General features: G+C 41.8%; 1 protein-coding gene and 1 long non-coding RNA gene across 3 annotated transcripts in view; both read left to right on the top strand.

Annotated features, from left to right (window-relative positions):
• Nucleotides 1-20,261, top strand: part of MPZL1 (myelin protein zero like 1) — an 82,176-nt gene that overhangs the window by 52,400 nt on the left and 9,515 nt on the right. The window contains exons 2-5 of one of the 2 annotated variants that reach the window (XM_086393939.1): nt 3,328-3,494; nt 9,908-10,121; nt 11,050-11,182; nt 13,633-13,735. In XM_086393939.1, coding sequence (XP_086250065.1) covers nt 3,328-3,494; nt 9,908-10,121; nt 11,050-11,182; nt 13,633-13,735 — 617 coding nt within the window. The remainder of the gene's footprint in view (nt 1-3,327; nt 3,495-9,907; nt 10,122-11,049; nt 11,183-13,632; nt 13,736-20,261) is intronic. The other variant, XM_086393940.1, reaches the window with a different exon arrangement.
• LOC147377121 (uncharacterized) lies at nt 11,397-12,449 on the top strand. The gene is made up of 3 exons (XR_015161357.1): nt 11,397-11,524; nt 11,846-11,885; nt 12,347-12,449. It is a non-coding gene; the product is annotated as an uncharacterized LOC147377121 (long non-coding RNA).

Below are 20,261 nucleotides of genomic sequence, written 5' to 3' on the forward strand. Positions count from 1 at the left end.
AGAATAATAAATACTATATAAATGTATGTAGTTCTATGGCTGATGACAGTAACTCAGTAGAGAATGAAAAACTCAGGAGAAAAAGCGAGAGTTGCTAGATCAGTGTCTCTAGGTGACTGAGAGATGAGACGCAGCGCACAGTGGAGAGGGGCACACACATTTCCTGCAGAGGAAGGACAGGCCACAGATGCAGGCGGAGGGAGGGTAGGATATGGTTGGGGACACGGAGAGCTTCTCTTCCGATTCTGTTTTCTCACGGAAACAGGCAGCACAGTCATTAGCTGAGCAGAAGCAGCGGGGGCGGTCCCCAGTTGAGGTTAAAGAGAAGGCATAAAGTAGTCATTTAGGAAAGTGGATCCTTGACGGAGAGAGGATGTGGGAGGATTGCTCGGCACCATTAAGAGTCCTGTTTGACGTTAATGGTCATGGGTTTAAGGGGAAGCCCAGTCAGTGGGATTGTGTGCTTTTCTCCATCTGTGATCAGCTGCCCTGGTAGAGATGCAGAATGGATGAGACTGTAAAAGGGTTGCAGGACTGATGGATTCTGGGTTTTAATGTGGCTGAAGGATTCAATAAAATCAGGGTTTTGGAGGAAATGTTCTGGAAAGATCAGAGGTAGAGAGCCTGAAATAAGATTGTGGAGGGGGCACAGGTATTGATGATAGGATCTGGGGCAGCAGTTCTCAACCAGGAGCAACTTACCCCTGAATAGGGGAAATCTGTGGTTGTCTGAAGACATTGTTGGTTGTCACAACTGGAAGGGGAGAAGATACTTCAGACACCTGGTGGAGGTCAGGGATGCTGCTAAACATCCATGCACAGGAGAGCCTCCACAACAAAGACTAATCTGGCCTGACCGTCAGTAGTGCCGTGGCGGAGAAGCCCCATCTAGGCTACGCTTATGGGAATTAGTAGCTGGGATAAGCCTGAGGACAAGATTATTGGAAAAAAGAAGATAAGGAGACCAGGTTTGGGGAGTTTCTTCCTATGACTAACAGAATCTCTAAGAATTACAAAAGGAGTAAGAGAAAGAGAGTCAGGGATAAGAGGAGGTTAACTAGCTATGTATGAAGTTATTTTATTTTTCTGCAACTAGCTGACTGGCTGGAGTTGGAATTGATTTTCCTGACTCTAAAAACTACATGTCCAAATTAGCCAGAGTGATGATATGTTGTTGTTTTTGCATATATGTCACTGTGCATTTTTGTAAATCCATAAAATGTACAACATGCAGAGTGAACTCTAAAATAAACTGTAGATTCTGGATAATAAAAAAAAAGAAAAAAAAAACAAAAAAAACAATAGTAAATGAAATAAACCAGGCTGCCAAAGGCTGCATGCTGGAAAAAAAAAAAAGCCATTTGTTTTTTAACCAGTTTTGACATAATTGTCTGTCTTGAACAGATTGTCTAAAAACTCATTTAGGGATTTGGTTGGTCTTTTGGTCAAAATTACATGACTGTAAACTTGGGCCCTTGGCCTAGTTCCATCTTTAAATAACTTCTCAGGGTAACAGTTCTTGCAGCTAGACCTTGTAGCAGGGATTTTGTTTGAGAAAATCGTTGAGAAACTTAATTTATTGATTTTACAGACTGTGACTTGCCTTGCAGTGCTCCTCACAGTGGAGAAAACTAGTCAAAATCACAGAGTAAATAAGGGTCACAAACCAGTGCTGCTTCCTGGAGTAAGTCAGATTGTCGTCTTGTGCTTTGTCCTTCATTCTGAGCTCAAGTGCCCTGGGGCTGCTTTTCTGCCTACCCACAATAGCACGGGGTGTCTTTTGTTTGCTTCTTGCTTAAAAGAAGGTCTTGTTTTGAGGTTTGGACCACGAATAATAATCTGTTGTTCTCTATAATAATAATCCACCCTCTTTAGCAGAAAAAAATCTACTTGATTCAGTGTGGCTATCAGTTTATTTAGAAGAATGGCCAAAAGTGTCCATTGTGTCCTGAGAATAAACATTTGGAAGATAGTTGGGGAGAATGGGGGAGTACTGCTGCTCTCCTTGGCCTGGAGTCATAAAGACCTCAGGAAGAAAAAATTCTGAAAATGACCATCAGTCCCGCGTGACAATACCCTTCCTTATTCTACTCATCTATTACATTCTAAGAATAATTGGAACACTGTAGATAGGGATTCTCTCCCAAATATTTCTTTAAAAAATATCTTATTTTGAAAATGGGTGTTTTTCATCTTTTCTGTATTAACTCTGTTTCCACTTTTAGGCCAAATTAGTTTCTTTCTAATCTTCATTTAGTCCATGAAAGAGTTTCTTTTGAGGTGAAGATTATTTTATCTTAGCAACAGTCCTTAATAATTCCTGCAGTTGCCTCTGATTGTAGATCTTGAAATGATAAGACATTTTAATTACTACTTTCCGGGCTTAGGCTAACTGAAAAATGCAATGAGGAGAGGAATATGTGACTCAATGTGGTTAGTTATTTCTTGAGTACACATGTTATCTGACACACTGAAATTCAATGGTTAGGGAAGATTTCATTAATGAACACAAGATATGTAACGCTTTTTTTCCCCTTAAATACAGGAAAAGAGTGTGTTACATAATGAACATGGCTTTAAAATAAAGTGATCTCTTACCTAGAACAGTTTAAATTGGTTTAAATATGGAAGATGAGAAAAGATCAACCTGATATAAATTGAAATGTAGGAGGTGAATATAAGAACCATTTAAAGAGTTAAAAATATGGCCTCCGCATCATTAAAAACAGCATCAGAGAAGCATGATGAGATGTCCTTCAGTAGATGAACTGAGAAACTTAAGTACAAAGGATATTGTTCAGCAATAAAATGAAGTGGTCTGTCATGCCATGAAATGATATGAAGGAAGCTTAAATGAGAAAAGTCAATCTGAAAAGGCTACATTAACTATATGATTCTAGCTATAGAATATTCTGGATGTTGGTGATACACTAATGCAAAGTGTTAACAATAGAGAAAACTGGAACTTGGGGGAAGCAAGAGGGAATATATGGAACTCCCTTTTTTTTGTTTGCCTGAAGCTCAGAGTCTTAACGTCTGGACCACCAGGGAAGTCCCAGGAACTACCTGCTTTCTGTAAACCTCAAACTGCTCTGAAAATTAAGGTCTGTTAATTCAAAAGAAAACTTAAATATTAGGTGGAACTGAACTAGTAAAAATGTCTTCTTACTAAAAAACAAAAATCCCAGACTCTAATATACAGTGGTGGTGGATTACTGTATATAGTTTGTAATGTTCTTTTATCTTTTCTTTGTCCTCAGATAAATATGCACAGTGGTATTCATGATAAATCCTACTCCTAAACTGTCCTTGTTTCTCTCTCCCCAGTGACATATGGTGTATCGGCCTTGGAGGTGTATACACCAAAAGAAATCTTCGTGGCAAATGGGACACAAGGGAAGCTGACGTGCAAGTTCAAGTCTACTAACACAACCGGCACGTTGACCTCAGTCTCCTGGAGTTTCCAGCCAGAGGGAACCGACACCACAGTGTCGGTAGGAATGCTTGTTTGATCTCTACGGGTCCTATCTCACGATGTTCTTTTTATTTTTTTAATTAGAGGATAATTAAAGGATATTACGGATATATAAAGGATATATATTATCCTCTCATTAAAGGACAATTAGAGGATATTATGATGATTTTTTCCATACATCAACATGAATCCGAATTAGGTATACATATGGCCCCTCCCTCTTGAAACCCCCACCTCCCTCCCCTTCCCACCCCATTAGGTTGTCATGGAGCATGGTTTTGGGTTCCCTGCATCATACATCAAATTCCCAGGGGCTATCTACTTTACTTATGGTAATTATATGATTCAGTGCTATTCTCTCAAATCATCCTGCTCTCTCCTTCCCCCACTGTCTAAAAGTCTGTTCTTTATGTTCATGTCTACTTTGCTGCTCTGCATATAGGATCATCAGTACTATCTTTTTAGATTCCATATATATGTGTTAATATACAATATTTGTCTTTCTCTTTCTGACTTACTTCACTCTGTATGATAGGCTCTAGGTTCATGCAACTCATTAGAACTGACTCAAATGCATTCTTTCTTATAGCTGAGTAATATTCCATTATATATATGTACCACGATTTCCTTATCCACTCATCTTTCAATGGACATCTAGGTTGCTTCCATGTCCTAGCTATTGTAAATGGTGCTGCAGTGAACACTGCAGTGCATGTATCTTTTTCAATTCTGGTTTCCTCAGGGCATACGCCCAGTAGTGGGATTGCTGTGTTATATGGTGGTTTTATTCCTAGTTTTTAAGGAATCTCCATACTGTTTTCCATAGTGGCTATATCAATTTGCATTCCCACCAACAGTGCAAGAGGATTCCCTTTTATCCGTATCCTCTCCTGCATTTATTGTTTGTAGACTTTTTGATGATGGCCATACTGACTCATGTCACAATGACCATACTGACTCATGTCACGATGACCTCATGAGATGCTTTACTTCTCCAGTGTGATTAATGATGCATTCTTCTGATTCAGTTCAGTCGCTCAGTCGTGTCCAACTCTTTGCGATCCCATGAATCGCAGCACACCAGGCCTCCCTGTCCATCACCAAATCCCAGAGTTCACTCAAACTCACGTCCATTGAGTCAGTGATGCCATCCAGCCATTTCATCCTCTGTCGTCCCCTTTTCCTCCTGCCCCCAATCCCTCCCAGCATCAGAGTCTTTTCCAATGAGTCAACTCTTTGCATGAGGCGGCCAAAGTACTGGAGTTTCAGCTTTAGCATCATTCCTTCCAAAGAACACCTAGGGCTTCTGAATTAGGCACTTGCAAAATAAGTCAGTGACACTTTAAGGCCCTTTTCTTGCCTCAGACGCTCCAGGAAAAAAAATAATTCAGCATCTCTTAAATGCAACTTTTTATCGATATTGTTACCAATATTAATATCTCTATCATCTATCATGTATCTACTGGGTTGGGGTATATACCTGATTTCCAAATCTTTGAGTGGACTTGTGTCCCTCAGGATTTATAAAAAGAGAGACCCTTGGGTGCTGTGCCTTAGAAGGAAGGAAAGATGCGGTAAAGTCAGAGATTACAGATTTAGTTAACTTCCTCATAGGGTCCAGTTAGGTATGATTCTTGGTAAAACAGAGTCCCAGAGTGAGTGAGAGCAGGAACCCATACAAATATAACATGGGAAAACAGAGTCAGAGGCATTCTGTTGCTTCCCGTAAACATGTTATTAATGTGAAACATGTATCCTATAGATGCAAAATTAAACACACAGATTTACCCAGCAGAGTTCAAAGAATTATTTAAATTTGTAATGATTTCCCACTGATATCTTTTGCCAGACTAGAAGTGAGGGACATAATCTATAGAAAGTAAAGCATCATCAGAAAGACACCTAGATGCTCTTTCTTTTGAAGAGCAGTTCTGCTACTGCTGCTGCTAAGTCGCTTCAGTCATGTCCGACTCTGTGCGACCCCATAGATGGCAGCCCACCAGGCTCCCCCATCCCTGGGATTCTCCAGGCAAGAACACTGGAGTGGGTTGCCATTTCCTTCTCCAATGCATGAAAGTGAAAAGTGAAAGTGAAGTTGCTCAGTCGTGTCCGACTCTTCGAGACCCCAGGGACTGCAGCCCACCAGGCTCCTCCGTACAAGGGATTCTCCAGGCAAGAGTACTGGAGTGGGGTGCCATCGCCTTCTCATCCTTGTCATGTGGGCCATGCATGTTTACATACCCTAAGCCTTAATATTAAGAGCATGCTGGGAACTTTCCCAGTGGTCCAGTGGTTAAGAATCTGTCTTCCAGTGCAGGGGATGAGGGTTGGGTCCCTGGTTGAGGAGCTAAGATCCTACATGCCTGGGGACAACTAAACCTGCGTGCTGCAGCCTCATGCCATATGTAGTTGGCACTACAAAGAGTCCATGTGCCACAACAAAGACCCAGTGCAGCCAAAAAATAAAAGAAGATGCTGTGTTTCTGGTTAATGCTATATTTTAGCTAATCAATTTATACTTACATACCAATCTGATGATAGTTAATTCCAGAATGTTCAGTTACTGATACAGGATGCTTTAACCCCCAGATATTGGTGCACAGTTAATAAGATGAGTAGGATGCTCTTCATTTTTATAGATTTTCAAGAGAAGTAAAATCAAGCCCAAAATACCAAAGATGGCTTTTCTGGTCCATGGAATTAGGGTCCCCGTGTCTAAAACTGAGCTCATCTTTTCTACCCAATGTTCCCTTCTCTGCTAGTTGTTTTTGGGTATTTATTTTCTTCTAGGGACCTGATTTTTTGTTTTTTTTAATCTTGTGTTTTGTTAGTGGGGTTTTTGTCCTTCCCTTCCCGATCCATAGCTTCTTCCCTTCCACTGCTCACACTCAACCAAGAAATAAGAACATTTGCTGGATCTTCCTACTTTGTATCTGGCATCTAGATTTTTGTTAACCTTCCTGCTTCTCTGCTGTCCATTACATGATAAAAACTCTGCCAGGGCTAGTGCAGTAACACCCCTAGTTATTCCTCCACTTTATACCATCCATCTTTCAAGCCACCCCTGCAGTCCACCAGGTGCCTCATCTTAAAACAGTTCTTTCGCCTCATCACTGCCCTCTTCAGAATCCTCATGGTTCCCATTGCGAACAGTTCTTGTCTGGAATTCTAAAACTCCTCACAACTGGGTTCCAGCCCCACTAATGTTCTCCTATGTGATCTCCTTCAGTCTAGCAAAAAGAACTTGATGCTTTGTTTTTCCACTTCTGAGCTCTTACCATTTAAGTTCTGTCCCATCTTCACATTCTGATCCCTCTAAATACCTCCTTTGACCTTTTAGCTATTTTTTTTTTTTTTTTTTTTTGGCCATGCCACAAGGCATTTGGGATCTTAGTTCCCTGACCAGGGATTAAAACAGTGCCCTCTGCACTGGAAGCTTTGAGTCTTAACCACTGGGCCACCAGGGAAGCCCTCCCTGTTTACCTGCCCATGTTATCTTGTCCACTCCTGTGAAAGAGTGTGCCTTACTAGAACAGTTTTACTCTTCATTATCTTGAATGGAAGCATTTTAAGGGTAGAGACCTATCTTACACTTTTGATGTCCCTCACAATGTTATCACTGGCTTTTGCTTGATAAATGTTGGTTGATAAGGAGATCTGATTTCCCTGGTGGCTCAGTTGATAAAGAGTCTGCCTGCAATGCAGGAGACCTGAGTTCAATCCCTGGGTTGGGAAGATCTCCTGGAGAATGAAATGGCAACCACTCCAGTATTCTTTTTTTTTTTTTTCCAACTCCAATATTCTTGTCTGGAGAATTACATGGACAGAAGAGCCTGGTGGGCTACCGTCCATGGAATCACAGAGTCAGATATGGCTGAGTGACTAACTTTCACTTTCAAGGAGATCTAGTCTCTTTTTTGTATGAGTTTCTTTTTTTTTACCATTTTGTTACTCTTTCTTACTGGTTTGACCAAATCATTATCAATCGCACAGTTCAGCAAACATATACAGTTCCAGTGATGTGCCAAGTGCAGAGAAGCACAGAGACAAAAACAGTTTCAGAGGCATCAGGTCTAATGAGGGAGGGGCTGCAGAGACCCAGCAGTGGGAAAGGGTGTAGTGTACGTTTTCATTACTGTTTCAGAAGTACAGGGCAGGGAATGTCTGTAGATGAGGTAGAAAGGAAAGCAGAGCCCAGATGACAGGAGGACTTGCTTGCTAAGCTGAGAGCTTATGGTTTATTTCCTGGTAAAGAAGACAGGGTGAAGGGCTTGGGCCAGGCAAGATATGATCAGACATGAGAGGCATTAAAATAACAGAAATACCTTAAGCTTTGATTCAGAGCTGGGTTTGAATTCTGTCTCTTAAGACCTGTGACCTTGAGTAAGTCACTAAGGTTCTGAGCCTCACTTTCCTCACTTGCAAAATATCTGGCAGGTGAATCTTACCTTGTAGAGTGGTTATGAGTGTCAGAATGTTATTTTTCATGGTATTTCACATTTCTGTCCATCTTGCAAGCATAGGCCTTGGCTGCCTTTCTTTTACAGTGACTAGTCTTAGCAGGCAGAGAGGGTGTCTCCTTCTGGAGCAGAAGACAGGCTTGCTTACTGTCCACGATAGTAATATGTCTCCCTTTGGGGCAAAGGTCAGATGGGCTTACTGCCCATTATAAAAAATTGGGGTTTTCCAAGCTTGAGGCTCCTCAGCTGTGATGCAGAGCCTCTGTGTGCACAGCATCCACCCTAGTCCCTCCACGCTGTCCTTGTGGACTCTGAGGGGCAGGGGCCACAGATAAAAACATGCTGCTGGCTGTTTGTAAGTAATAGGGTTCTTTGTGTCCAGGTCTTCTAACAGGAGAACAAAGACTTCCCGTGAGTCTCGTGTTTCTGCCAGCATCTGTGAACCTATGGCTGAGTTGCAGAGAGTGTAAAATCTCAGCCCCTTCATAGTTCCTGATCAGCATTAGTTTATTTTAAACACAGGGTATATATTTGATAATTTTTTTTTTCTAGTAATCATTTAAGCATTATGGAGGATGGATTAGAGGAACTTGAGACCAGTTAAAAGGTCATACAGTCCAAGATAATGAGGACATAAAATCAGGTAATCTTGGTGGGACTCAAATAGAAGAGAGAAACTTAGGAAATAGAATTGACAGAATTGGGAGACCAACTGAATGGGAAGAAAGACGAATCAATGATAATTCCAAAATATATGGTTTGGGAAACTGGCATGTGCCATCAGTCAAGATGTCACAGGTAGAAGATGGAGTTTGTAGGATAAGGTGGCAAACGGGAAGGTGGGGACAGCTAAGCTAAAGTAAGTAGGTGGTTGGATTAGGAGTCTAGAGCTCCAGAGAGTACTATGGATGAGAGAGATTAAGAAGTTAACAAAATATAGATGGCCATTAAATCATAGGAATGGATGAGATTGCACAATGGATGAGATTTCAGCTTCTATAAAAGATTCTGAAAATGTTGTGTTTGGATTGCTAGTACAGCTCAGTGGTTGACTAATGCTGATTGCTGTCCCCAACCCTACAATTTCCCCATAGGTGAATAAGAACAAAGACATCAGGCCTCCAGCAGAGCTGTGTAGATTGGAGCCACATATGAAAATAGATCCCCACCCTCCAGGCCTGACCTTATTTTCAGGGGACTGGGTTTGAGAAAGTTACTTTGAGAAATGAGTTCCTTTGCTAAAAGCAGGTCTGCAGAGAGAATGAGACTGCAAAGAGAAAGGGCTAAAGGCTGAACCTGCAAAGGCAGACGAGACTTTTGGGTTGTCTGGGCTGTGTTCCTTTCACATATCCATGACTTTTCTGTAGGAAACACATAAGTAAAATGGGGTAGCCCACCAGATTAACTGATCTGTGATATTTCAGCTTCTTTTTCTTGATGCCTTCGTGTATCTTAATGGTAAGCTTTGTGAATTAAGGCTGAAACTTTTGGATTCACTGGGCTCAATCGTGGTGTCCATCAGAGCACTGGCTTTGAAGAATCAGGTGGTCCTGACTTTGAATCTACCACCTGTTATCATTGTGACCTCGGGCAAATGGGTTCTTTGAGTCTCAATCTCCTTATTTATAAAAATATGGCTGGTAATTGCTACATCACAGGAGTATTGAGAGGATTAGAGACAGTGTACAAGTTTATTTCTTCAACTGAAAGAGGGTTGGGCTCCATGATTTCTAAACCCCTGTCTGGCTTGGGTTCCGTTGCTTGAGATTTGGCATTTCTTTTATCATCACATCTTGATGATGTGGCATTTCTTTCTGGATGTGGTCTTTTTTCCATGTACTTGCTCCACAATCTTGATTGGAGCTCCTCAAATGAAGTCTTTTTTAAAAAGAACCCTTCACAGTATGCCTGTACTAGAGTTTAGAACTTCTGCCTTTGAGAATAGCTCATGTGTTCTTTTTTCTAATTGCAGTTTTTCCACTACTCCCAAGGGCAAGTGTATGCTGGGAATTATCCACCATTTAAGGACAGAATCAGCTGGGCTGGAGACCTTGACAAGAAAGATGCATCAATCAACATAGAAAATATGCAGTTTATTCACAATGGCACCTACATCTGTGATGTCAAAAACCCTCCTGACATTGTTGTCCAGCCAGGACACATTAGGCTCTATGTTGTAGAGAAAGGTACTTCCTTGAATATTTTTGCAGTATTGATACAGTCCCCTTAAGAGTTATGTTTCAGGATGTGTTTGAAAGGGGTATTTCTGCCATACAGTTATGATCCCTGTTTCCATGGACTGTGGCTCTACGAAACATCTGTGGGGGTCAGGGAACTCATTCCAACTGAAGTGTTCAATTTCTCCATTTATATACCTGCTGTCTGGAGCATGTGGATCAGATTCCAGGAGTATGAATTTTTCATTGTTAGTTAGAAGTAAGACCAGATTCATTATAGTTACATGTGGTGGGTAGTGGGAAAGGAGATTAGTATTATTTTAATATTCTGACTTCCCTGGTGGCTCAGACAGTAAAGCATCTGCCTACAATGCAGGACACCCGGGTTCGATCCCTGGGTAGGGAAGATCCTCCGGAGAAGGCAGTGGTAACCCACTCCAGTACTCTTGCCTGGAAAATCCCATGGACGGAGGCTGGTAGGCTACAGTCCATGGGGTCACAAAGAGTTGGACACGACTCAGCGACTTCACACACAATATTCTTCGGGAGAAAGCTTTAACACTGGCAGAAACAGTATAGCTATTTCTTCACCTTTTTTTGGAGAATAAGCCAGGAAATGCAGGTTCTGGATCTCACTTTGAGACAAAGTCTGCTTTGTTGGAGGATAGATTGAGGTAAAGTCACATACCCCTCTTTTCTTTGAGTTAGAGCATTGAGAGGGATTATGTATATATAAATGTGTTGAGTTCTGAAGCTCATTCTTTATCAGTTAATGTTCATATGTCACCAGTTAGGTATTAGAATATCATAACTTGGATAATAAAAGAGTGTGTGGTAATTGCTAAAGGAAGACACTTGTTTATTAACTTAATACAATTTCATTTCTTCTCTCTATAGCGATGTACCTTAAACATATTTTGTTGTTCTTTCTCTCTAGAGATTTTGCCTGCATTTCCAGTTTGGGTAGTGGTGGGTATAGTTACTGCCGTGGTCCTAGGTCTCACTCTGCTTATCACCATGATTCTGGCTGTCGTCTATAGAAGGAGAAACTCTAAACGGGATTATGCTGGGTAAGAAGCTCTGCTTTCGAGGGGAAAGTTGGAGGGAAGGAGTCAAAATTTGTGAAAACTTGTATATGTTGTATGGAAAAAGAATGGTGAAGAATTAGTTGCTGTTAACTTTCATGTCAGAACTGAGCTGTCTCCTTAGAAAGTGTTTTGTGTGGGCAAGCAGAGATCAATGGACTGCTATTAAACGTGGAATGTGATGCTAATACCTGTTTCAGTTTCTTTCTTAGGTTTGGTGAAGTGGACTGCTCTGTAGTCTGTGCTCTCTGAGTACCTTCCACTCTGAGATTAGTATTATTAAGCCACAGATCTTTTGCTCCAGTATGAGTTTAATTCGATCTCTTGGTAATAATCTTACAAGGTTCTTCTTTTCAATTAGGTAAATGTAATAATCATAACAATGCCTGGGGAGAGTGTGCTGGTAAATGACTCCTACCTGATGTGATGATGCAGGACTTTTCCTGTTTGTAGTTTTAAAAGTAGTTTATGACTTGTTCTTGAATGCATGGTTAGACTCATCCAAGGGGGATAATAAGAGTTGAACACCAAAATACACCAGCATTAAAGAAAAGTAGACTTTCTTTATGTTTATGGCTTCTCAAAGATAACACATTTGAGCGGAGGATGTGTGTCTAATTGAAGGACCCTCTCTTTTTGCCACTCCAGCTGGACAGCTAGCCCATATAAGCTCTGTAGAAATTGTGTGGTAAGACTGAGAGTGAGGCTGGGTTTCAGCTGATGAGCACGGGCTGTGTCCCAAGTGCATGAAGGGACTGTGAGCTGAGAGGGTTGCATGCCCTGAACTCCTTGGCTGGTAGATGGTAGGACCTCTGTCTTTGGGCTCTGCTGCTTTACTTTTTAGGAGTGCTGTGTTTTGAGGAGTTTGAGTGTTCAAATTCAGATATCACTTGCTTGGAATGTTTCTGTTTTGCTGACTGTACTCGCTCCCTTGCATGGTGAGTAATTTTTGATGAAACATAACCGGAACATTGGTTTTCAACATGAAACTAATCCAGGTGGTGACATGCCAATCTTAGTTCATGCTTTTGGGTTAATGAAAGCACAGGAAAGTGTGCCTTAGAATCTTGCATGGCATCATGAATGCTGCTATTCTTCTTACTTGTTTTTTTTCCTCCTCTCCTGCCTTTTCTACCTTGGTGTGCCAAGATCAGATCCTGCTTATCTTCCACTTCTTAAGAAAAGCTGACATAGACGACACTTTGGGACTATAACAGGGCTGGGTCTCCTCTTCACTCCCACTAGACACATGGTAACCAATCACACTGGCTGTTGCTGTTAATATTCCTGTGTGTGTATTCAGCCCATCTCCCTTGTTGACAACTAACCATCTATCTCTGAGCTAACCCAACAGCTATCATGGTTTGTCTACAAATATGTCCTGTGTCTGTATTAGAAACATGTGGAGTGTACCATCCCAATGAAATTGGGTTGTCAGGTTTTATGGTCATCTGAACATATATGTTCTTCATGTAAGATGCCTCTGTGTGTGTGTGTGTGTGTGCGTTTTTAATACTTAGACTGTATTATTACTGAGTTAGACCCTCTTTGTGTTAGAATACTCAAACCATTTTGGTTTGGGGTGTATAGCCTCCTGGTTCAGAGAAAGCACAGTTTGCAGAATGCTTTTATGATTTGATCTTAATAACGACACTTTAAGTGATTCTCTCCACACTTCTAAGATTTTTTAAAAGTACATTATAAAGGATTTAAGCTCTGCTGAAAACACATCCCATCAAGGAATCTGTAATGAGATACCTCTTGGCATCAATTCTCCCTGGTTTATTTATGAGATAGGCCTTGCTGTTGAAAACCCCCTGTGCCCCTGAAAAAGTTCAGCCCATGTGACATGGCATTCCACAGTTTCTTATCATCCATGACTTCCTGGATTTTCTTTGGTTTGGTTGTGGAATTGGTGGGGAAACAAACAATGGGGACCCAGGGAATCGAAGGTATGAGATGAGCCAAGACTACAAGCCTGGATCTGTTTTGGAAGCACATTCAGAAGAGGTTTGCCTTTGATGATCACAAAAGTGAATAGCTATCAAGAAGGTAGTATAGCTTGCTTCTTTAAACCTGTATGCCAAAGGAGAAATGATAACAGGGGAAAAAGCCAAAGCAGCCAAAGGATAAATGTATAGTATAGCCAGAATCCCATTCAGCAGGTATCATTGTTGTAAACTGGGGCAAAGTGGTCATCCCACATTGGTTTCTTTTCCTCCCCTGGAGCTGCATCACTGACTTGGAAGAATTAGTGTCAGGGATAAAAATTAGTTTCAAGAAATGTGATTGTTTTGATACTCATTGTTTTGTTGAGTTTTGTTTTTATATATCTGCTATTTCATCTGTCATCACTTGCATTTCTATATTTTATGTTTCCATTTTAATTTTTTTTTTTTTTTTTACATTTGTTCTCCAAATTGCCAACTTATCAGCTGCAATACATCAGAGAATGTGTCACCAGTTAAGCAGGTTTCACGGAAGTCTCCCTCCGACACAGAGGGTCTAGTAAAGAGCCTGCCTTCTGGATCTCACCAGGTAACAGCTGATTGCGGTCTGCCCACTGTACCATGCGCTGCAGTTTGGTGCTGTGTCGTGTTCTGGGATGCGGAAAAGAATAATACTAAGCTGTGAGAGAGTGAAACAGAAAGACAGAGCAAGAGAAGCAGAGAAGAATGTAGGGGTTGGTTTAGGAGGAACACAAGAAAGTATGTGGAAAAGAATCTGGCTTGAGTAAAGGTTTCCACCAAACCACCACTAACAGATTGGCTCAAGCAAAATTAGGAGATGAATGTCAGATGTAAACACGTCTTCCCTAATTGCTCAAAGAATTAAAGCTAGTGAACTAGATTCTATATTGAGGTGTACCTTAAGCCATGAAATTCACAGGAGTAAGTTAATTTTGGTATTGATAATAAAACAGAAAAGTTATTTTGTATGAATTATTTAGGATTCGGAGAAGGCACTGGCACCCCACTCCAGTACTCTTGCCTGGAAAAATCCCATGGACGGAGGAGCCTGGTGGGCTGCAGTCCATGGGGTCGCTAAGGGTAGGAAAGGACTGAGTGACTTCGCTTTCACTTTTCACTTTCATGCATTGGAGAAGGAAATGGCAACCCACTCCAGTGTTCTTGCCTAGAGAATCCCAGGGATGGGGGAGCCTGGTGGGCTGCCATCTATGGGGTCGCACAGAGTCGGACACGACTGAAGCGACTTAGCAGCAGCAGCAGCAGCAGCAGCAGCAAGCAGTTACTTGAATAATTAGTAGGCTTGATGAACAGGAAAGTCTGGTTTCTGCTTTTTGTAGAAAGTACAGAGAAGAAATAACTTGTATTTGGAACTTAGCATGGAATCTAGCATTGTGGTTAATATTGTGTATTGTCCACGCTGATGTAACTATAATTGTGGCTATGGCAGAAATTCCAGAGCTTAGTACTGATTCTGTTCTTCTGGGATAGAAAGTGTTAGAAGGAATGTGGCCAGTTATAACTTTGCTCTGAGGAGGAGGCATTAGGGGGTGGATTTAAGAGGAAGTAAAGAAAAGAATAACAGTGTCTTGTGGAAGAATTACCCCATAGTCTTAGTCCGCAGTTGTCATATGTGGTGAGGACACGGAGGCGTTGTGATGTTAAACTATTAAAAGCACAGAGCAGTTAGCAGCAGAATTGGGGCTCAAACCTTAGATTTCTAGGCAGCATATATTCTTTCACAGCATCAGGACCTTACTGATTCCTAGTCTGTCTGTTCGTCTCTCTCATTCTTTTTGTCTGTGTGTCTTTCTGTCTCTCTCTCTCAGTTTACATAGTATGCCTCAGATACCTAATTTACTAATTTGGATTGTGAATAGAAATAAGGTTGTGAATAAAGGCATTAAAGTTACGGGTAGACATTATACCTAAAGAAGCCCTGGAAACTTTTTCTTCTGCCCTTGAAATGCTGTAGAAGTTGTTCTATTGAAAACAAACTGGGGGTAGGGGAAGAAAGAAAGAATTCTCTACACTGGGAGACAGGCTGTGCAGTACCATGATTCCTGAGAGACGGGAATAAAGGCAGCCCCGTGATCGTCCCGGCTTCCTCCAGGCATCTCCCAGACTACAGTACTGAGGGGAAACAGAAACGGCTCAGCTGTCCCCTGAGCTGGGGAAGCCAGGGTGGCTAGGATTTACGAGACACCGTGCCAGAGAAGAAGAAACAGTATAGAGAGAAGACGCGATGGGTCCCCTTGAGTCTTTGCTAAATACAGATTTGTGGATGTGTGGGCGACAGGTCCTGGTGGCCAGAGAAGAGCTGCCTGGAAAGCAGTAGGTTGTACAGTGCCCTGAAACTTACCCAGGACTGGAAATAGTTTGTGTTCTCAAATGCAGAATGGAGAGAACTCATTATGTACAGGGTATTGGTTGGAGTTCTCAGAATGGTCACACCTTAGTGGCATAAGTTGCATCCAACTCTGTGATGCCATGGACTATAGCCCTCTAGGCTCCTCTGTCCATGGGATTTCCAAGGCAAGAATACTGGAGTAGGGAAAAAAAAAAAATACTGCAGTGGGGTGTCACTTCCTTCTCCGGGGAATCTTCCCGACCCAGGGGTTGAACCCATGTCTCTTGCATTGGCAGCAGATTCTTTACCGCTGAGCCATTGGGGTAATGGGACTAAATTAGCACCTTGGTAGTAAGGGCTAAATCAGCACCAAATTATGGATGCTATGGACCCACCATAAAAAGGAAGCGTTTAAAGAATCAAACTAATGTAAAAGTAATTTAGGTTCATGCCAGCACAAAATCCAGTCTTTACAATATAACAAAATCCAAGAATCTAAAGAAGTATGTGTATATATATACACACACACACACACATATATGTACAAAAAAGTATATTTGTATATATGTGTGTATGTGTGTGTGTGTGTGTAGCTGAATCACTTTGCCGTACACTTGAAACTAACACGGTATTGTAAATTAATTATGCTTCAAGTATTTAAAAAGAAAAACACCAAAAAACAAAATCCAACACCTGCCGTCGAAAAATTCCCAGTGTCTGACTGGCTGTGTGTATGTGCTACATCCGTTCAGTCATGTCTGACTCTTTGCAGCCCTACAGACTGTAGCCCCTCAGGTGCTTCTGTCCATGGGATTCTCTAGGCAGGAACGTTGGAGTAGGTTTACATGACCTCCTCCAGGGGATCTGCCCAATCCAGGGATCAAACCTGCATCTCTTATGTCTCCTGCACTGGCAGGTGGGTTCTTTGCCACTAGCACCACCTGGGAAGCCTACCCCAAGACAAAGGTTTTTGGTGTTAAAAAAAAAAAAATTCACAATGTCTGACATCAGTCAAAAATTACCAAGCATACAAAAAAGGGGGAATATAAAACATATAGTCAAGAGAAAAGTCAACCAATAGAAGCAAACCCAGAAGTGACATAGGCGATAGAATTCATAGACAAGGACCTTAAAATAAATATTATAAATCTTAAAAATAAACTTAAGGTTGTAAGGAAAACCTTAACATAATATGGAGAGAAATAGAAATATAAAAAAAGACCAAAATGGAAGAAACTTCTAGAAATGAAAAAAACATTGGATGGCATAAATGACAGATTAGACACTATGGAAGAAAAATTCAGTAAACTTGAAGAAGCAATTGAAACTAACCAAAGCAAAGCACGAAAGAAAAACTGGGAGCCATGAACAGAACTACAGTAGCAAGCCAGCAAACAACACTAAGCAACCTGACTGGAGGCTGAGAAGGAAAGGGAAGTAAAAAAAAATTTAAGAAATAGCAGCCGAACACTTTCCATTCTTGTAGCTATTTTAAAATTTTTATTTACTTACTTATTTTTGGTTGTGCTGGATGTTTGATGCAACACGTGGGCTTTCTCTAGCTGTGGCTGTTTAAAGCAGGGGCGGCTACCCTACTGGCTCAGACGGTAAAGCGTCTGCCCGCAATGCGGGAGACCGGGGTTCGATTCCTGGGTCGGGAAGACCCCCTGGAGAAGGAAATGGCAATCCACTCCAGCACTCTTGCCTGGAAAATCCCCTGGACGGAGGAGCCTGATAGGTTACAGTCCAGTGGGTTGCAAAGGGTCGGACACAACCGACTTCACTTTTCACTTTTACTCTTTGTTGTGATGCCTGGGCTGCTTCTGCGGCGGCTTCTCTTGTTGCCGAGCACAGCCTGTAGCGCGCTTGGGCTTCAGTATTTGCAGCGCGTAGGCTCAGTAATTGGGCTCGGTTGCTCTGTGGCATGTGGAATCTACCCTGACCAGGGCTCGAACTTGTGTTCTCTATATTAGCAGGGGGATTTTTATCCACTATATCACCAGGGAAGTTTCTCTTTTTGCCATTTTTCCCCTGATATTTATCTTCATATTTCTGAGCAACTTTATTACTGAATTTAGCACCTCCCTTCAAGCCCTTCTTCCCAGCATACACTTTCAAGTATATACACGGCCACACGCTTCTTCCCAGTATGGATATGTGGTCAGGTGTTATTTTTCACTGTTACATATACCTGTTTTTCTCACTGTTGTACTGCATACATTTGGGTTTTTGTACAATTATTTTTTTGTTTGTCATAGAGCTCATCTTTATTTTGGTTTTTATTTGCTTAGTTTTCTAAGTGCTTATCTGTGAATGCACTCCATCTCAAAACTCTCCAGGCAAAAAACTCTGAGCACATTCAGACACATCAGATATTCTGTTGGTTTCATTTTATTCATGGAGACATGCCTGTTGAAATCTCCTGGCTTTGTTGTTCTTTAGGCTGCTGCGTAGGAATCATCCTGGGCCTCCCCTCCCAAGAAATTTTCTTTCTCTCGCTTCTGTCAGACCTCAGATCCTCACCTTTTTACTTTATCCCCATAGTGTGGTAGAACATATCCTCCATAACTTCTTGAGAAAGGATGCACAGCAGATACGAATGTTGAGGCTTTGTATGGTAAACAGAATAATGACCTCTAAAAGATGTCCACATCCTAAGCCCTGGAACCTGTGGGATATGTTACGTTACATGTCAAGATCGTTACCTTACAGATCTTGAGATGGGGAGATTTTCCTGGATTATCCACGTGGGCCAAATGTAATCAGAAGGGTCCTTATCAGAGGGAAGCAGGAGGGTCCGAGCCAGAGATTTGAAGACTATTCTGCTGGCTTTGAAGATGAAGGAAGGGGTCACAAGCCATGGAATGCAAGCAGCTCTCATAAGGTGGGGAAAGCAAGGAAGCAGATTCTCCCTGGAGCCCCCAGGAGGAACGCAGCTCTACTGATGCCTTGATTCACCCCAGTGAAACCCATCTCAAACTTTTGACCTCCAAAACTGTAAAATAATATGTTTGTCTTCAGCAGGTCTGAAATTGTTTTTATTCTCCTCCCTCAAGCTTGACTGAGAATCTGGTTGGGTGGGATTCCAGATTGGAAATCATTTTCCTTCAGCATTTTGAGGCATTGCTGATTTTTCTAGCTTCCAACGCCAAGAAGTTGATACTGTCCTGATGCCTCCTCCTTTGTGTAGGGCCAGTTTTATTCTCCTTCTCTTAGCGTCTTTTTTTATCCCTTGTGTTCTGAAATTTTATAAAATTGTGGGATTATTTCATACATTATACTGGCTACTCAGTGGACTCTTTCAATCTGGAAGCTATGTCCTTCACTTAGGATATTGTCTTGCATTATTCTCTGGAAAATTTCCTCCTCCATTTTCTTACTCTCTGTTTTGGAAATTCCTGTTAAGAGTTGGATCATTTCCTAGAACAGTTCTTTCTTATTTTTTCTGTTTTGCAATTTTCTTCTGGAAAATCTCTACAACTTTATCCTCCAACTTTTATTAAATATTTAAATTCTTCCTTAAGAGGAAGATAGTAATAGTTCAAGTAATTTTCAAGAACTATTACTTATTCTCAGATTCTAGTAGCCCATACTTGTTTTCATGAATACATTGTCTTATCTCTCTGTATAATTTTTTCTTGTTTTATATGATTTTTTAAAAAATGTTTTCTTCTGTTACTGTTTCTTTTGAATTCCCTTTTTTCTCTTACAGTTTTTGTCTTCATGTTAGAAGCTTTCCTCAAATGCCCAGTGATCCTTGGTTGTCTGTTCATAGTGAAGGCACTCAAAAATGAAAGTGCTGGTCGCTCGGTTGTGTCCGACTCTTTGCGAGACGATAGACTGTAGCCCACCGGGCTCCTCTGTCCATGGGACTCTCCAGGCAGGAAGACTGGAGTGGCTGCCGTCTCTCGCCTGCCCTGTTTTCAGCATCCAGACCCCAGCCTGCTGTGCCTGCTGTCCCTGAGTCAGAGCCAGGCTCAGCTCTCTTGTGAATACACTCCCAGGGTTCTGCCCAGTCCTGACTCTGGCATTTTCTGGAGGTTAGTGGGAAGCAGTTCACGCACTGGGTCAGTCTATACTATCGTTTTTCAGTGTTTGCAGCCGGACCTCAGGTCAGTTTTGAGAGGAGAGCCTCAGTGTTCCCCACAGTTTGATTCCTGGGTTATTTTCTTTGTGTTCAGTGCAGGTCCCCGAAAGCCTCTTCTCTCTAGTTGTTGTTCAGTCGCCCAGTCGTATCTAACTCTTTGCGACCCCATGGACTGCAGCACGTCAGGCCTCCCTGTCCATCACCAGATCCCAGAGTTTGCCCAAATTCATGTTCATTGTACTGGTGATGCCATCCAGCCATCTCATCCTCTGATGCCCTCTTCTCCTTCTGCCCTCAGTCTTTCCCAGCATCAGGGACTTTTCCAGTGAGTCATCTGTGTGCATCAGATGACCAAAATACTGGAGCGTCAGCTTCAGCATTAGTCCTTCCAGTGAACATTCAGGGTTGATCTCCCTTAGGATTGACCGGTTTGATCTCCTTGATGTCCAAGGGACTTTCAGGAGTCTTCTCCAGCACCACAGTTTGAAGGCATCAGTTCTTTGCTGTTCTGCCTTTTTTATGGTCCAGCTCTCACACCATACATGACCACTGGGAAGACCATAGCCTTGACTATACAGACCTGTGTCCACAGAGTAATGTCTCTGCTTTTCAACCCACTGTCTAGGTTTGTTATCACTTTCCAGCCAAGAAGCAATCATT

Source organism: Bos grunniens, chromosome 3 (genome assembly GCF_055505025.1).
Source record: "Bos grunniens cultivar Pamir isolate PY7600 chromosome 3, Bosgru_T2T1.0, whole genome shotgun sequence".
Classification (NCBI taxonomy): Eukaryota; Metazoa; Chordata; class Mammalia; order Artiodactyla; family Bovidae; genus Bos; species Bos grunniens.